Here is an 18,905-nt window from a genome sequence, read left to right on the forward strand (position 1 = left end):
TTTTCAAAATATATTCACAAGTAAAATTGTTTCCAACCATGTTGAAATCACATTGAGTCTTACTTGTGTTTTTAAATTTGCAAGTTAAAACAAAACACAAAATTTTAAAAGAAGCCTAAGTTAAAAATCTGCTTCAAAATGATCTTACATCCATTAAATTCACATAAGGTCTCAAAATAATATACAAGTGTACGATTTCAAGGAGAAAACAATCAGCCATGTAATGCAAAAATTTAATTGCAGTAGAACTCCAATTATCCAAAATCAATTGGGACAGGTCATTATTTGGATAATAGGATTTTTTCCAAAATGTTCCATTTTGATAAATAATTATATGCATGGTGAAAATGGGAGAAAAAAACTTTTTGAAGAAAATGAGTTTTTAATTGATTAAATGAAAGGATCGGTGGCCTAGGGACTGACAGCAGCCAATAATAGAACTGCACTATCAGATGCTGATTCATCACTCCAATAATGTTAGCGCTGAGTCTACACTAGCACGCATAGATAGAATCATTATTTTGTGAATCACAGCACGCTACAATCTTTCTTTTTTCCTGAAATTCCAAAAGCGATTCGAATAGTCAGAGTTTGGTTGGTTGAAGTTCTACTGTACTAACATAAATAATTTAAAAAATTCATAAAGGTACCGAAGGCATTAAAAATTTCTTTGAAATGGTGCTGTTAATTGTTTTTTTTTTCCAACATCCTCTAACAACTCTGATGATTTCTAAATGTAAACCAATTATTATTGAAAAAAAAAATCTTAAAGTAACTTATGGAAACTATTAAATAAATACATGAAATACACAGCCAACTCAGTCATTTCCAGCCGAGGACTGCAGTTTCGTGCTTATTAGCACTCATCAATCCGGCATAGGAAAGTGACTGAGCTGGAGATGGAAAATCCTCTTAAGGAAGCCGTCTGGTCTTAGCTAATTTTATATTAGCTACCAGTTTGTTTGTTCACTCTTGACTGAGTTGGCGGTGTATTTCATGTATTTCTGCCTTAGCCCTGGTCAAAGGGCGGTAACTTACTGAATATTAAATAAATATTTGATTTGATTAGCTTGTTACTAAAAGGAATGCAATATCTATAGAGATCTTGAGTTAAATTACTTCTTTAATGAAAAGCCGGATTTCATATAAAAAGTGTGTTTAGTGATGAAAAAAAAACAACTATTATCAAGCACAAAATCACTAAACTTTAGTAATATCCTATCAGTAAAGTGTGTTAGGCAACAATGTGTTTATTGTTTAAGTTCAGTAAAATTTTGACTTGATTTGCTATTCCCAAAAGCAACAAACTTTTTACAGGGCCCTTTTTATTATATGTATATTTTACCAATAAAAATTCTTTAAAATTGTAATTACAAACTTTAGAAAGTAATGTTTCTTATTTTGTTTTCATCTTTAAAAAAAATCCTCGACCAGTGTTAAGTATTACTTGATTTAATAATAAAGATTAATAAAATCCTTAAAGAATAACAAAATCTCAGAATTTGGATCAGCACAATTTTAACTAATAATAAGCAATATCATAGTAAATGTTTTGTTTTGTCTCAATTATTCCTCGTTATCATCAACATACTGAAACTTAAAACATAATTCTCCAAAATGGCTAAATTCCCTGTCTTATCCTGATTTTTCCCCATTGCTCACCCACACTGAAGTACGATTTAAATAGAAAAGAATTAAATATAAATAAAGATTATTCAATCAGTAAAATGCAAGGGTAAAATAAAACAGCAACCAGTTTTAAAAAAATACCTTATCAACAAATGGATGATCCATAAAATCCGGCCCTCCGATGCTCAAGTTAAGTACATTAATTTTCTTCAAGATGGCATAGTTAAAAGCATCCAGAAACCAAGATGTATAAGAAACCTTAAATAGAAGTAATCATTAATATTGAAAACATAAATACACATGAAAATGCTCAATGTTCTGCATAAAGTAAAGCAAGACTGAATTCTTGACATCAAGCAGTCTTTTGAAGTGATGTGTGTATAAACCTTGTTTAAAACTAGAAATGTAAAACTTCCAAGAATTTTAAAGTGGTAGGAGGGGGGGACTCCAGTTTTTTTTTCTGGAAAAAATGGAAAGTTTGATTTTTTGCAAATTCAAATGCGTTTTAATGGCTATATTTCCTAAGAAAACATAAAAAATGGTGAATTCACAAAAGATACATACCATTCATGTTATTTTTTTATATATATATATAACTTAATGTAAACCTTTTGCTGTTTGGGAAGAAAAGATAGTAGCTTTTTCTGTTTAGAACACTAGAAATTAAATTAGACGAATTATCAATCAGCCTTTCATTATGATTAAAATGTGAATTTTCTGAATTGTTAAATCAAATTTTTTGACAGATTTTTTTTGGGGGGGAGGGGGGCGAATTAAGAGATTTTAAACTGAATTTTTTTTTTTTTTTTTTTTAATTTGTTACATGCATTTGTATATATATATGTGTGTACAAATGCACACATACATTAAATGAAAATATATTAACATTTTTATTTAAACATTTTGTCTAACTGACATTAATAATATACACTAATTCTGTTCTGATTACTTTGTTGAGAAAAGAAGCATATAATACTTTGGTGCTCAGGGAAATTAACTTAGAGTTTGCAATAACAAAGTTAATCTTTTCACATAGCCCTACTAAACAAAAACCAAATACCGAAACCAAAAAAAAAAAACATCCAAAATTAAAAATTATAAATTTTTTCATACATAATTTTGTACTAGAAGTTTCAAAATTTTACTGGAATAAACGGAAAAAGAAAAAAGAGATCCCCCCTCCAAATTTCTGGGGTTTTTTCCCAACCATTCTCACCATCGTTTAAACACTAAGTTGTCAAAAATCCAAAATCTGTAATATTTTACTTTAAATAAGACTTGCTTTGAATTTTTTGTATTACACAAATTAATCAAAGCAATTGTATTCCATGCAGTAAAAAATAATCATCAATATTTTTTAAACGTAAATAGCACATATCTGAATACAATTGACTTTCAGTATACAAGATAAAAATTTCAATTTCATGAAAAACGAAATATTTTTATTCAAAATATGAAAATTTTCATGTTTTTTTTTTTTTTTTTAAACTTCTTCAAAATTGTATAATGAAAGTTAAACAAATTTAATAAGAAACAGGTTTTAAGCTTGTAGTGATAAAAATACATGTTTTATTATACTGAATTGTGTATATAACTATCAATAGTTATCAAATTGTAATTGAATCAATTAACTTAATAATTAATATAGTTAATTATTCATAGTAAAATAATGCTCAATAAAAATGTTTCAATAGTTAAGCAATAAAAAATAATAAGTACCTAGATAAAAGTGAATAGCTTGCTCTGTTATCTTATTCTATTACTCATAGCAGAGAACATTAATTTAACAAGGTATTGACATTTTTGATGAACTAGTTTCCGACATGACATATAAAACCATGGTTAAAGCCTGATGAAACCAACACATGTCAAAGATCATGCGACCCTGAAGCAAAGATACATGAGAAGTATTTATAGCAACAAGAGAACAACTGTTCATGCTGAAAAAAAAGTTTACTGGCCCATAAAAGACACATTTTTAGTGGCTTGAGAAAATAAGAACATAAAAAAGACTTACGTTTGCTCTATCACAAATCAACGAAAGTGAGAACAGAAGAGTTATTTTTTATCATTAAAAATTAACTCATTACAGACGTCCCTCGCTACTTCGCGCTTCGACTTTCGCGGTTTCATTACATCGCGGTTTTTTGTTTTTTTCAATTGTAGCAATGAGCCTTTTTAATGTTCTCGTGTAAACTTTTTCTTACAAGAGAATTACAAATTATGTCTTTTAAGTAAGGTAAGCTCCTCTTAGGGACTGTAGTTGTACTAGTTGAGGGAGTGGAGGTTTGAAATCGCCAAAGAAAGTTTATCTCAATTTAACCTTAAACGCTAACTGCAAAGTATAAATCACTGTATTATTACTAGGGGATAAATACATCTCTAATGATGTTCAAAACCGTACTACTAGTTTTTTAAACTGTACGCATAATACCTTTGATGAGGATAAATGTAGAGGAAGAAAGGGGACATAACTGGAAATTAATTCATCAGTGAACAAGTTGAAGTTGAGCTATTTTCATAGGTTAGTAGTAGTGTGTAAGAACTGCATGTGTGTGTGTGTGTGCACTTTATTTCCCAATATATATATATATAATTAATGTGATATTGATTCCGTCTAATATATCTCGTTTTCTGATATTTTGTGCAATATATTAAGTAATACAAATGTAATGTTGGATAAAGGTGATGTTTAAGGTCTAGGGGTCTAAAAAACTATATTAAAAACCTATTTAAATTGTCGTCAATAAGTTTTATGCCCTCTAATTAGGAAAATATTTGGTTCATAAATACAGGATCCTACTTCGCGGAAATTCAGTTATCGCGGTGAAGTCTGGAATGAATTAACCGCGATAAACAAGGGTTAACTTTTAACAGGGGTTATCCTCTTCAGGTCATCGACAGGGCTTTTTGCAAACTTTCAACCCGGAATAAAACCTCCATACAGGGGTTATCCTTTTCAGGTCATGGACAGGGCTTTTTGCAAACTTTCAACCCGGAATAAAACCTCTAACATACGTAGTTTTTCTTCTACAAATTTTGTGGTTTTACCGTTTTATCCACATATTTCTTTTCGTATTTCTAGAATTCTCAGTAAATTTGACTTTCGCGTAATTTACAGACCCATAAATAAACTTCCTTTTTCCAAACTGAAGGACCCAATCCAACCACTTGATCAGTGGGGCATATATCACATTCCTTGTCAATGTGATATTGGTTACGTGGGACAGACAAGGCGTTCACTTAAATTTCGTTTGAAAGAACATGAAAACCACGTTAAAAAACAGGAACTGAACAAATCTTTAATTGCTAAACATTGTTTTGACACAGGGCACAATTTTCTCTTTTCGGAAGCCAAGATCATTTGCAGACCTACAACAGTAGGTGAATTAGATTTTCTAGAATCCTTTTACATTCATAAAAACTTAAATAATCTTTGCAATGAGTCTTTTGCTGTTCCGCATTTTTCTCCAATCTTATTCAATCTTACATGTTAGAATACGTCATATTTTGCCTCAGCACTCGCTGATAGCCGATTGGTCAATGTTTTTCTGGTTACGCAATTTAAACTTCCCCTTGACCTTGATTCATCCATTTGTACATTTCACACTGAGGAAGGAGGCTATTGCCTCCGAAACATGTCTGTGTTTTTATAAACTTTTTATCTTTTCTGTGCTTTTAAACGTTGTTCCATTTTTATAAAATTTACCTGCACAGAGCTATCGCTTTTCAATCAAGGGTTAACTGTATTATTATTATTACAGCTGCACAATTAAATAATTCAGAAATCAAAGAAAGCAACGAGACTAAAACTTATCCTCTTCATCTTGCTAGAAGATATTTTGGTTGAATCAAAACTCACTCATTCTTGAAATATTACAAGCAGAAATAAAACATGTTATGAATTAGAAAGTACAAAGCAATGAAATTTCATACCTGATTATTAGTAAATACTCGATAAATATGCAATTCTGATTCAGGAGCGAAACCCAGGCACTCTCGATTGCTTGCGATAACTCCGGCGACAAAGGTTCCATGGCCTAGTCCTGTGAGGCATAGCGTTCATACCATCATTACAATGGCGTGTAACAACAGAAAAAGTGAATAAATTTTAAAAAATAGGATTAAAAACATTTACCATCATCAAGTGTTTTTTCATTTGTCCAGTTTGTCCTTTCTTTGATTTTTTTGAAATGGGGATGATTTTTCACTAAACCGGTATCAAATACGGCAACTTTTACTCCAGCACCTAAAAACATAGAAAGAAATTAAAAAAAAAAAAAATTAATTTGAATTTTGACCTCTTGAATTCAAATTATGTTTTTCACAATCACAAGTGTGTGCGTGTGTGTGTATGTATGTAGGCATGTGTGTTTGTGTGTAGGGGGGTATGTGTATGTGTGTAGGCATGTGTGTTTGTGTTTGTGTGCAGGTATGAGTGTGTGGGTAGTTGTGCATATGAGTGTTTGTGTGTGGTAAGGAATGTGTATGTGTGTGTAGGCATATGTGTTTGTGTCTGTGTGCAGGCATGAGTGTGATGAGTGTGTGGGTAATTGTGTGTAGGTGTCTGTATGTATGTGTGTGTATGTGTTTGTGTGTGTATGTGTGTGTGTGAGCATGTGTGTGTGTGCGTGTGTAGTTGTGTATGTATGCGCGTGTGTGTAGGACATGGATGCAACCTGGAGACGGCTTTCGCTATAGGAGCAGCATCGTGAGGGGCCGGTCGACGGTGGTGCTGCAGGGGGTGCTGGCAGGAAAATAAAATGATAGTACATCAAAACAGTCAAGTGAGAACAATAAGCAATCGTGATTGCTCAAAAAAAGAAATATTGAAATGAATAATAATTTTGAATCAACAATGTGATTAAGAGGAAGTAATGACCAAAATAACAGAATGGAACACAATTGGAATCTGTCATATGCAGCAACTATTCTTAAAAGCAAAAACCTCTTCTTTTTTTTTGTACTATTTATAAACACACCTAGTAAACATTAAGCAATTGGTGAGAGTGCAAATATTTTGGGCTTTAAAAGTGTATGAACTGTCAAACCATTAGTTTGAGAGAAAAAAGATTAAATACATTATGCCAAGTATTAGCTCAGCTATAACTTCAAACTATTGATGAGTTAATATAAAGATAGATTATGTATCAAAAAGAAATCCAAAGTTATTTTCACAATGCATTAGCTTTAGTCATCATAAAAGTAAATACAGTGCAACCTGTGTATAACGATACATATAAACGTCAGTAATGCGAAAAGTTTCTTTGCGTCTAAAATCTGCAGTGTGACTGGTATGTAATACGCAATATTTGGAGTGTTTATTAATTTTTCTTTTATTACAGCGTGAATTTTTTTTCGGGTATGGGAAGTGAGTTCATTACTTTGGTTTTACACCAAGAAAGTAAGTGAAAAAATTGAAAAACGAACCTTCACTAAAAAAAAAAGAAAGAAAAAAAAAAACTCGTTTGAGAGGATTTTTTAGATTTTTTGGGGGTGGGGAGGGGGGTACTCACTTGAGGTGTCCCAACTTGCCACAAATGTTCATGCTTTTGAACTATACACTTCTCTAATCCTTCAGAACAATAATAATGGTAACGACAATGCTGTTTTTCCAATCAAATATAAATAACTGCTATGTAACTACCAAAAACAAAATAAAATTAGGGGGCACGATATCAAAGGCGGGGGGGTGGAGGGATGGGGGAAAACACTCGTCATATTTTGATTTAAGGGCTCATTTTACATGAGAATCATCAAAAATGGTGTCAGAAGCATTTTGAAGGGATATTTTTTGATGTGCAGTGTTAAAGGGTACCAGGTACCCGGTTATGGAATATAGGTATAAAAATTTTAAATGCTAAAAAACTCCCCCGATAACCTGTCTATTACGATAGTTTTTTTAGGTCCCAACAGTATCGTTGTAGACTGGTTTTACTGTACTAACATTCAAAACACTTATTTTTCACAAACAGACTAAATAATTTACTGCACAATATAAAAGCTACAGCTTGAAATATCAATTTGGATAAAGATATTTATCTAGCTCTCTCACGTTGAATGCTTGATCGTCTAACATTCAATGCAATAGCTTGAGGGGGGGGGGAGCCATTTCCAGAACTGTATCTAGTTCATTACTGTAAAATTGATGGGAATATAACATAAATTGGCTTTAAACCACCTTTTTTAACAAATAAATATCAAGGTTTGGATTTTACCTTGCACAAGTAATCTAAATTTACTTATTTTGGTCTAACAAAAATTTGCCAGACATGACATCTTCTTTTAAAAAAGGTGCATTAACCTAAATGTACATACACTAGTTGCATTGCCCGGCTTTGCCCGGTCCGTATTCATCAGGCTTAAATGAATAAATAAATTTTTAAAAAAAACATCGTGCAAAATTGCCCTTCCAAACAATAATGACAGATATTAAAGTACTTTTAAGACAATAAATCGAGAAAGATGGATTTAAAAAGCGCAACCATGGAAACACAAAATAAAATAAGTTTAAGGAATCAAAATGCGAAAGAAAATGGTTAACAATTTGAACGGACATGAGATTTTTTGAACTTGATTTTAAAAGGCTTGTAACTTTTTTTCCTTTTGAGATAGAAGCTTAGTTTTCGACCACCAATCGAGATAGATCTGGAGTAAAACATGTCACTCTTTCCAATGGTGTCAAAAAGAAAACTGTGGGACAATTCCTTCACTTTTTATTGATAGATTTAATGAAGAAAGTAGTGCCTAAATTTCAGCTAAGCCTAAAAAAATTCGAGCTAAAAAAGCAAATAACTCCCGCCGTAAGTAGGTTAGAGCATTGAAAAAAAATTGCGTAGAAAGCAAAAAATTCTACTTTTTCCAACGATATATAATATTAATATGTGCAAGTAAGTTTTCAAACCCATATTCGGGAATTTACGTGAAAATTAGGCCTGAATTGGAATAAAAAAAGAACTATTCATCGAATTTTTTTCGAACCAGTCTGCAAACCTTTTCAGGACCTAAAGGAACAAACTGAAAATGTCAGCGAAATCGGCCAGGTAGTTCTCGAATTTTGCAAGTTCAAGCACACATTTTGGAGACTTCATTTTATACTATGTATATATATATATATATATATATATATATATATATATTTTTTTTTTTAACATCTATGTTCACAGGGAGATTATACATGGACTTTACAAGATATTTCCAAAATGCACTTTGTTTCCTCTCAAACCAATAATACTACTACGACAACTAATAAAAATATTAAACATGCGAAAACACTAACCTCTGATCCCTATATTCCATAAAACATCAGCTTGTAATGTGCTAGTAATTTGTCTGGGAACAGCTCTCATCAATCGACGTCTGACAAACTTTCCAGCAGATTCCCAAAATGTGGATCCCTAAGTTTGCAACACAGGATATAAAAAAAATGAACTTAAATCATTAACAGACTTAGTATGTAACATGTTAAATATTATTTAGACAGGGTATTTCAGATCTTATGGAGAAAAGAAATTTCAAAACAGGGTTTGCACCTTTTTTTCTCTATTAAACTTCAGGAGTTTTACAGGATTTAAAGATTAAAAAATAGGGGTTTTGAAATCCATTTTCTTAGCAGTCAAGTTACTTGGACAGAGGTGGCGATTGGGACTGAAAAGTGGGGGGGGGGGGGGGGGGGGGCAAAAAAAAAAGACATCTAAAAGCCACAGAATTTTTAGCAGCAGCAAAAAAAAAACACACACACACACCATTTTGCTATGGCTGGTTTTGAGAGCATATGAGTGGAAATTGATGTGAATGTAACAGCTTAACTCACACGTTTCTTAACCCTAGCGTCAATGACCGGGTACCCGGGTACCTTTTCGCGACTTTTATCATAATTTTTACCCTTTCTAACTAGGTCTTGGTAAAATTGCTTTTAATCCTTGTTATTTACATGAATGTGAACTAAAAAAAGTTGTAACCGTATTTCCACAAAAATGTTTGGGGGGAGTTTTTTAGCATTTAAAATTTTTATACCTATATTCCATAACCGGGTACCTGGTACCCTTTAACACTGCACATCAAAAAATATCCCTTCAAAATGCTTCTGACACCATTTTTGATGATTCTCATGTAAAATGAGCCCTTAAATCAAAATATGACGAGTGTTTTCCCCCATCCCTCCACCCCCCGCCTTTGATATCGTGCCCCCTAATTTTATTTTGTTTTTGGTAGTTACATAGCAGTTATTTATATTTGATTGGAAAAATAGCATTGTCGTTACCATTATTATTGTTCTGAAGGATTAGAGAAGTGTATAGTTCAAAAGCATGAACATTTGTGGCAAGTTGGGACACCTCAAGTGAGTACCCCCTCCCCACCCCCAAAAAATCTAAAAAATCCTCTCAAACGAGTTTTTTTTTTTTCTTTCTTTTTTTTTAGTGAAGGTTCGTTTTTCAATTTTTTCACTTACTTTCTTGGTGTAAAACCAAAGTAATGAACTCACTTCCCATACCCGAAAAAAAATTCACGCTGTAATAAAAGAAAAATTAATAAACACTCCAAATATTGCGTATTACATACCAGTCACACTGCAGATTTTAGACGCAAAGAAACTTTTCGCATTACTGACGTTTATTCCTATTACATTTACAGATATAATTAAGATTTTAAATGAAATTAACTATGCTCATAATATGGATTAATATATTTTTATATTTCAGAGGGTATTGCACCCATTTTTTATCATCATTTGATACAATGCTTTGAAATTATCGAAACATATGATCAATCATGTCAACATCAGATTTTGTTTTGTTATAAAACAAAATAGTTGTGATTTTTGGTTGCTCTAGAGTTGCTTTTGTTATGATGAGAAGTGGAAAATAATATTACGGCTTTTTTTTTCTTTTTGTTGATGTACAAACATTGTTACATCGTTAGTGACACCGAATTAGGAGCTTCGTATCTCTCGATATGTAGACAATAATATTTCAGTTGAAATGTATGATCTGTCTTTTTTTTGGTTTTGTTTTGAGTATACCTACAAATGTTAGACGACATGACAGCAAAGGTTGAGCAAATGATAGTGAGAATAAAAATTACAGATAATATTTTTCGATGCAACGGGCCACATTTATGAGCTTTGCGGGCCCCATGTGGTCCGCGGGCCGTAAGTTGAACATCACTGGTATAAATAAATGAAATCCCTATGAAATACCAAAGCGTAAGACCTAATACATCCAGTATTACGAAAAAATTGGAGAAACACATTTTTTCTAACGGACCATGTAGCGTGTAACATAAATAGAAAATGTTGGAAAAACAATAAGCAATTTTGTTTTTTGGCAAAAATAAGCTACACACATTTCCCAAGATCAGGGTGGAAGAAAACATTTCAATTAAATAGAAGATGTCAGAAAAAAAAAATTTCCTCTCTAAATCTTCGAAATTCAACATGAGAACCCCCGAGAACCCGGTTATTGAGAGTAAGGGAAAATTTTGGTCATTGATGCTAGGGTTAAGATTTTGATACATTATGCACACAGTAACATTCTGACGCATTTTGAAGTGTCACAAACACTTGGTAATAATTTTATTAAACAAGTATGGCTTGTTTCAGTAAAACAATTAATTTACTAATATCTAAAAAATGAATACATAAACGGCACTCTAGGCTTCCTTAAGAGGTTTTCCATCTCTAGCTCAGCCGTCCCCCGTCCGCAACGGTGGTAGGTCTATACCCACTACCTGGCGGGGAAAATTGTTTGGTTTCATCGTAGGTAAACCCCTTGACTGGGGCGTAGTGTCGGCGGCTCTGTAGCCGGGACTCGGCCTGCGAAACTAGAGAGTAGAGACTCACCTTCCTGTCCCGCGAGAAGCACTTGCATGCATTCGCATGGTTGGTGAGGAGTTTCTCTAGCTCAGCCACTCCTATGCTGGGCTGATGAGTGCTAATAAGCACGAAACTGCAGTCCTTGGCTGGAATTGACTGAGCTGGCGGCAAGGGCACCCACATGCAAAATTTTAAGGGGGGGCTCAAAAATTTCCCCCATGGTTTAGCAGAATATTTTCCCCATGGAAAACGATTTCAGAACATATTAGAGATATTAAAATTTGACATTTTTAATAACTTATTAACGGCTGGAAAAGAAAATTTTATACATTTTTGCAAAGAAAAAAGCAATAAAAGCAAGGAAGTTCTCATTTCCAAGGGGGGGGGGGCTTGAGTCCCCCCTTGCCCCCTTGGCTGGCGGTGCATTTCATGTACTTCTAACAGTTAATGCTTGTGTTAAATAATGCTTCTTACTAAGTAAAACAAAAAAATTTGTTCTGAAAATTTTGACCTTCCTGCTTTTCCTATAATTTTAAGTTTTGGTTAGTAAATTGGAAAATAAAATAAATAAACCAGCCATAAAAAGTGGAGGGGCAATTGCCGCCCCCACGTATTACCGCCACTGTACTTGGATATCAATATCTTTGATTTTTTATCAACTGATTTTGTACATTAACAGCATAAAAAATATTATACTGCCTAAATTGATGCTTTTCATTACTTTGTTATAAATGCCAATGAGTTTATGTTAGTGCTATTGATTATAACTGAATCAATTATTGCAGAAAGAGCATAAGTCACATTTTTTTTACAATTGAGTTAGCTGTGGTTTTCCCATGCTTGTATGTAAAGATATCGACTAGTGTAGTAAGAAAGCCAATCCTTGCAAGTGCCTTGTAAAGCACTTTATTTAGGGGTCACATTTTTTGTTTAGTGCAGAAAGGGCGTAAGTCCCAGACTTATGCCCTTTCTGCACTAAATTGGTAAGACGCAATTGCAAGATCATAGAAGAACTAGACTTTTTGGCAGAATGAAGTAAAAACAAATAACTGCTTTGATCTAACACAATTTCGGTAATGGTAGGTTCAGTTCAAGGGGTTGAGGGGTGGGGGGGGGGGGGGGTATTCCAAATCCCGGAATCCGAATGAAATTCTCTAATTTCTCAGGGGTTTTCTTAAAATCACTCTAGGAACTGGAAAAAAACTGTATGCTTTCAGTGAGATGTACGCTGGTCAAAATAAGAACAACACTGCAGGAGACTTTTTTGAGAAATAACACTGAAGATATTTAACAAGATTGCTGATGATTTTCCTCTGGGAGGATATTTGTTTGTCCTTTGCGACCGGGATCTTGGGACAGTAAAGCGAATGTTCAAGAGATATGACAGATTATAACCATGTTAAATCCTGAAGTGAAATCTTATAAGTGAAACCCTGAAATTACATCAAGACTCACCGTCAAATCTATTGAAAACAATGAAATCTGTAACGGCTTAAACAGGTGCCCTTCATTTTTTAAGAGGACTTATCTCCCAAATTGAGATTTTGGAAAAAGATTCTACTGGGCGACAAATGTTTTCAACTATCAACATTCATGATGCTTAAATATTCGACAGAACATCAAAGGAACTGTTTCAGGCTAGCTATTTTATAGACGGTTTTCAAGAGAATATTGCAAAGTAACGCTTTTCGGTAGAAAAACAAAATTTGCCAATATTGAGTACAGGGTTCATACTCAATTTCAGAAATAAAATGAAGGAGTTTTGGAGGAGTTTTGAAGGAGTAAAATGAGATTTTGAAGGAGTACTAATGGGCTGTCATTAAATGATGTTGCACTTTTTTTCAACATATTTGACCCTCTTCCCCTTTTGTCACACTTCACCTTACTCCTCCTCTTGTCACATGTCATATTTTTTATAATCATATTGATATAATAACTGTATGGTGTCACTTATTGTCACCCTCTCTCTTCCACTTGTCACAATTTCATGAACCCGTCTCCCCTTCAAAGCATTGCCCTTTTTACAGTATCATAACTCCAATTTACTAAACAATTGTTTTTTTAAACACAATCACTTAATGTAGTACATCTTCTTATGTATTTTTGAATAGTTAAATAATGATTAGAGAACCTGACTTATGTTGATCAGAGTGTGGTGGAGAAAAAACAATATAATCATAAAACTTGAAAAAATAGCCAAGCACCATTTAAGCATGTTTTATTTCACTTATGAAATGTCTTTGTCATATAACAATATTTTCACCTTAAACTTTTATGGCTTCTATGATCAATTTGTAAATCACATCTTTATGAAGAAGATAAATACATGAAATTACTACATTAAATTCGCCCTTATACCTTCGCTCAAGAGACCAAGTTAAGTTATCGATCGAAGTATTTTATGTTACTGTCATAGAGAAAGATAATGTAGTCTTAAACTAAAAAAGAAGGAGTTTTGAAGGAGTCAAAACCAAAATGAAGGAGTCTGAAGGGCCCTTCGGAAAAATTTCTTAAATGAAGGAGTATTGGAGGTGTTTTGAAGGAGCGTACGAACCCTGGAGTAGAAAGGAAAATTTTTCATGTTGTTGGAAGATATAACAAATATCAAGATGATTATTCAATGCAATTTTGAACACAGTCATACTAATAGATACCTCGAACTTGGTACACAAAACTAGACAAAAGAAGGATAGAAAAAAAAATTTCATGGAGGATGTATTTGATAAATATGAATATGAATATAGCTTTATACGCATGTAAAACTTCTGCTTTTTATCTCAGTTTGTTAGTTTTTGTATTTTTTTTTTTTACGCCAAACTTTATTATTTTACTGAATCAAGATGAGAGAAAGAGGAAAATACAAGATGTATTTTCGTAAGATAATGAATTTATGAATACGGACTTCACTAATTATTTTTGTCACTTTGTAATATTATTTTTTTGCTATCATAAATCAGTTTGAAACAAATCTGTTTCACTTAATTTACATTTTCATCACTGTAAACTAGTCTTTCAGATATTTATTGCAGAAAGGGCATAAGTCCAAATTAAAATTTTTTTTAAATAGATTTCAGTGACGAAATGAAACATAATTTAAGGTGAGGTAATGATCCTACTAGTGGCAAGATTAGTCATTAAATTTTTGTAGAATTTAGTTCATTTCTGACTGAAATAATCTTTTTTTATTGATTCCTGAAAATTTGCATTAGTTGGACTTATGCCCTTTCTGAAATAATCGATTCAACTGGGAGATGTTGTTTTCAGATTTCACATTATTTTTCTTAAAGGTGAAAAACGGAAAATATTTCAAGTTCATTGGCAGCGAACACAGAAGGAAAAAACAATTGGAACTTACCAAGGAGAGACTTGATCTCTGAGTGAAATGACGAGATGAAAACCACTTCTGAAAATTGCACGAACTATTACTCTTGCTTTCGCAGTCTTGATCCCGCAAATCAGATTTATCTACAAACAAAAACTGTATTGAGTAATTATCATGAAATAGCATATCAATTATTAGAATGAAATAAAATTTAGTAATATATTTTAATCATTTCAATATTTTGATCATATATCATGGAAAGATAAAATTATTCTTAAAATAGAGTAAACAAGAAGATTTTATTCAGTGTCATTATAAAGTGAATTGAAATATAAAAATAATACAAATAACCAAGCAACACTACCACTAGAAACAAAATGGTTATAAATCAAGAATAGAAAAAGAATTACTGCTTTTAAGGGAATGAAGTCTAGTCATATCATAATCTGTAATAACTATTTCAAGATTTTTATGATCCCTTAAACCTAAAAAAAACCATAGTAGCTCCTTGTTATAATTGGCTTTTCAGAAGACAAAGTAAAGGCATAACGCAACCGAGGTTACAAAATATTATTCAACTTTCATTCAAACATCTCATACGCACATCTACAATAAAATTATATTATTATTACATCAGGATGAATTTCTGAATAAAAACAACTAAAAAAAATAACCTACCAATTACTTTTCATTTTTGTTTTTTCATTAATTTATTTTAACATAAAAAACTTTGAATTGAAATACATCCCTGATTTATTTACAGGCTAAAGAAGTAAAAAGAATTTTCTGGAGAAATACATTTAAAAAAAATACATAAGAAACTTGAAATTTGAAGCTGTTTTATTACCTTTAATTTTTTTGGAGATGGATAAAAATCACTATAAATACATCAGAAGGATAGATCATGGCCCCACTTAATTCTCATAGGTCGTGACAATCGCTGAAACTCATGGCAACCCCTGTTTCCATTGATTGGTGGATGCAGGGGTTCCTATCAGCTCCTCTTGTGGTCAAAATGGGCGATGTCCAATCAAAAATAAGCCAACTTTGAAACGTTGACATTAATTGGTGGATGCATGAGCTGCATCGGTTTAACACAGAAAAGTCATAAATTGCCAAGTCCTCTTAAGCATCAGTGCCATCTAGTGGGGCCATGGATAGATATAATCAATAATAATAAGGGGTTGCTGAATTAAGTTGCCATGAAGGAGGTACAATATGTTATCTAAAAGCATCTAGGAACTAATTCTTTTTTTTTTTATCTACATCTTTTAAAAATCCTTGAATAAATCATCAAAAATTATAAATATCCAGTGACAACAGTGAAAAAATCCACCTGAAAAAAAAATCTTCTCGTTAAATACTAACCTTTACGGTATGCAAGAGTACGGGTTACTTTCCTTTGGGGTGTAACATGCTTGATAGAATTGTGATTTTTCAGTGACTCTATGCTTTCTTCAATTATGTCAGATTGAATCTGCATATAAAAACACAAGCAAACAATATTAAGAAATTGTTCAAGCTAAAAAAACATCACCAAAGAGACACATAAACTACTGTTATTTTTTTTAATTTATTCCTTAAAGTTAAATAATCTTTACTAATAATAAAGCTGAAAGTCTCTCTGTCCGGAGGATGTCTGGATGTTTGTAGGATGTTTGGATCTCTGTGACGCTCATAGTGCCTAGACCGTTCGGGCGATTTTCATGAAATTTGGCACAAAGTTAGTTTGTAGCATGGGGATGTGCACCTCGAAGCGATTTTTCGAAAATTTGATGTGGTTCTTTTCCTATTCCAATTTTAAGAACAAAACTATCATAAGATGGACGAGTAAATTACGAAATTATCATAACGTGGAACCGTAACATGGGCACAAGCCAATCGGCGAGAAAATTCACCATACATTATTTGTAAATATACAAACAAACCAAAAGACCTTTTAATTTTTCTATTACGGGCAAAGCCGTGCGGGTACCACTAGTTATAATAATAAAGTTAAATAAAGTAAAAGTTTTAAATTTAATTCTAAGTTAAATGTTTGACCCAGGGCTTGAAATTAATGGTTGTTAGTAGAGGTGCGACATCGATGTCAAAACATTGATGTTCGAAATTAAAACATCGATGGTATTGATACATCGACTAAAAAACATTGATGTTTCGAAACATCGATCTTTTTATCAATATATAACATACATTTTTGAGTGTACAACTTTACAGACTTAAATATATGATAATCTCTAACAAATGTTTCTTAGTGGATCAGTAAATTCTTTTTTGACATTGCATCAGTTCATTTAATTATAGCTATTTTTTCAGAAATTTCTAAGTAAAGCCAATATTAAATTATATGCATATAATATTCTCTAACCAATTACTTATAACACCACATTTCGCAAGGCAACAGAAAAAAATAAACAAATCAGACCAGAGGAAGCTTTCCTGTCGACGTTTATGGTTATAATACATTGAAAAAAATCCCATGTTCATTTTGAAATGCATTCATTTTATACTCCGTTGAAGCTCAAGCAGTTTTGGGAATTTTCAGATAATCTAAACACTGACAGCAGTGAATTTACATTCTTTGAATTTTTCTATGCTATTTTCAAAGCAATAACGATTTTGAGTCAACCTTGGAGAAACAATTTGAGGAGCATATGTGGTGGTTTTAAGAAGCATTTTGAAATTTGGCGGAGCAGCTCCGTATTTAGCATAAAATTCAATTAAAAACTTCACTTTTCACTTGTCTTAAATTGCTTTTGAGCTTTGATAATCATCTTAAGCACTAGCATAAAAATAAAAAAATAGCTTTAAACACTATGTCATGCTTGAAAACGCTCGGCCGGGAAATGCGGAGCAAAATAACTTTTTTGCAGAGCTCAGGAGCTTCGCAATTTTTGTGTAGCAGTTGGCATCCCTGTTTGAGCTTATTTTGCATGGTAGCTAGCTGACAAGAGCTCAGCTCCTACATTTTTCAAATTCAGGTAATGTAGATGTTTCCGAGAGTTTAATGCTTTGGGGTCAATTTACAGATAACATCTTTTTTTTTCTTCTTATCTTGAAGATCGGTGTTTTGAATCATTGATGTTTTTCAATTGATGTCGCTTCTCTGTAAAATAATTTATAACAATTTTCAATTAAAATACAAAAACATCAACATCGAAAGAACATCGAACCCAAAACATTGATGTTCCGAAAACATCGAAAGTAAAACATCGATGCTAAAAACATCGACATTGATGTTGCACCCCTAGGTTTTAGTTGCATTATGAACCTAAAAAGTTCATTTTGAACGCTACAATTTTGTCAGCCCTCATTTTTGATGGCAAACTTATTACAAAAATATTAGATGAGAGCTATAGTTTTAATGGTTCATCTGATTGTCCTGTACTTTATTTTGCTGACTGTTAATAAAAATAGGCATCTGTACATATGCATACACTTAAATGACATTGCCAACTTTTCAGAAGTTTCTTATAGAAATATATTTTTAATCACAGTCAGCCAGATTTCAATAACTGTCAGTAAAGTAGGGAGGTTTCAAATAATTAGAAACAAAAATATAACTATTGTAGCAATTAGCAGTTGGATGTTTTGCTTATTGCAATATAGTTTATTTGCATATTAATTAGCATTATTTGCTTTATTGGCTGCCAGGGCTGTTCCAATTTTGGCCGGGCCAAAAAAGGCTGGCCGGCTTTTTTTGGTTTAAACCGCTTAAAAAAAGCTGGCTTTTTTAAGAAAAATAATTTTTGGTGGTATTTTTATCGTAATTTAATCAAAATGGAAATTATCTTTGTATCCTTAATGCAATTACTACTGTATTAAATCAGATTCCATGTTACAAGAATAAAAATTTAGTAGTTGTGAAATATTTATGTTAAGAAATTAAGTCTAGTTCAATGGAATTTAAACAATTATAAATAAATTTTAGTTGAATTCAAAATATCACATGACACTGTTGCTTTACTACGAGTCATTTGATTCATACTTTAAATAACAATGCACTTATAGCTTTTCTTTTAACCAAAACTGTTTCTTACTTTCTGAAGAAAAGTAAAAACCATTTTTAGAAAAAATAGTTTCCTATATAAGAATAAATATAAGAATATATAAAAAGACCAGCAAGACCATATTGGTGAA

General features: G+C 32.3%; 1 protein-coding gene across 1 annotated transcript in view; it reads right to left on the bottom strand.

Moving 5' to 3' along the window:
* The window catches only part of LOC129224171 (membrane-bound transcription factor site-1 protease-like), an 85,656-nt gene that overhangs the window by 61,534 nt on the left and 5,217 nt on the right, over positions 1 to 18,905 (bottom strand). Inside the window, exons 3-9 of the mRNA XM_054858588.1 lie at positions 16,134 to 16,242; positions 15,749 to 15,766; positions 14,799 to 14,908; positions 8,909 to 9,026; positions 5,768 to 5,878; positions 5,566 to 5,675; positions 1,771 to 1,887 (exon numbers count right to left, since the gene is read on the bottom strand). Coding sequence (XP_054714563.1) covers positions 1,771 to 1,887; positions 5,566 to 5,675; positions 5,768 to 5,878; positions 8,909 to 9,026; positions 14,799 to 14,908; positions 15,749 to 15,766; positions 16,134 to 16,242 — 693 coding nt within the window. The remainder of the gene's footprint in view (positions 1 to 1,770; positions 1,888 to 5,565; positions 5,676 to 5,767; positions 5,879 to 8,908; positions 9,027 to 14,798; positions 14,909 to 15,748; positions 15,767 to 16,133; positions 16,243 to 18,905) is intronic.

The sequence above is a fragment of the Uloborus diversus genome, chromosome 6, assembly GCF_026930045.1.
Source record: "Uloborus diversus isolate 005 chromosome 6, Udiv.v.3.1, whole genome shotgun sequence".
NCBI classification, from domain to species: Eukaryota; Metazoa; Arthropoda; class Arachnida; order Araneae; family Uloboridae; genus Uloborus; species Uloborus diversus.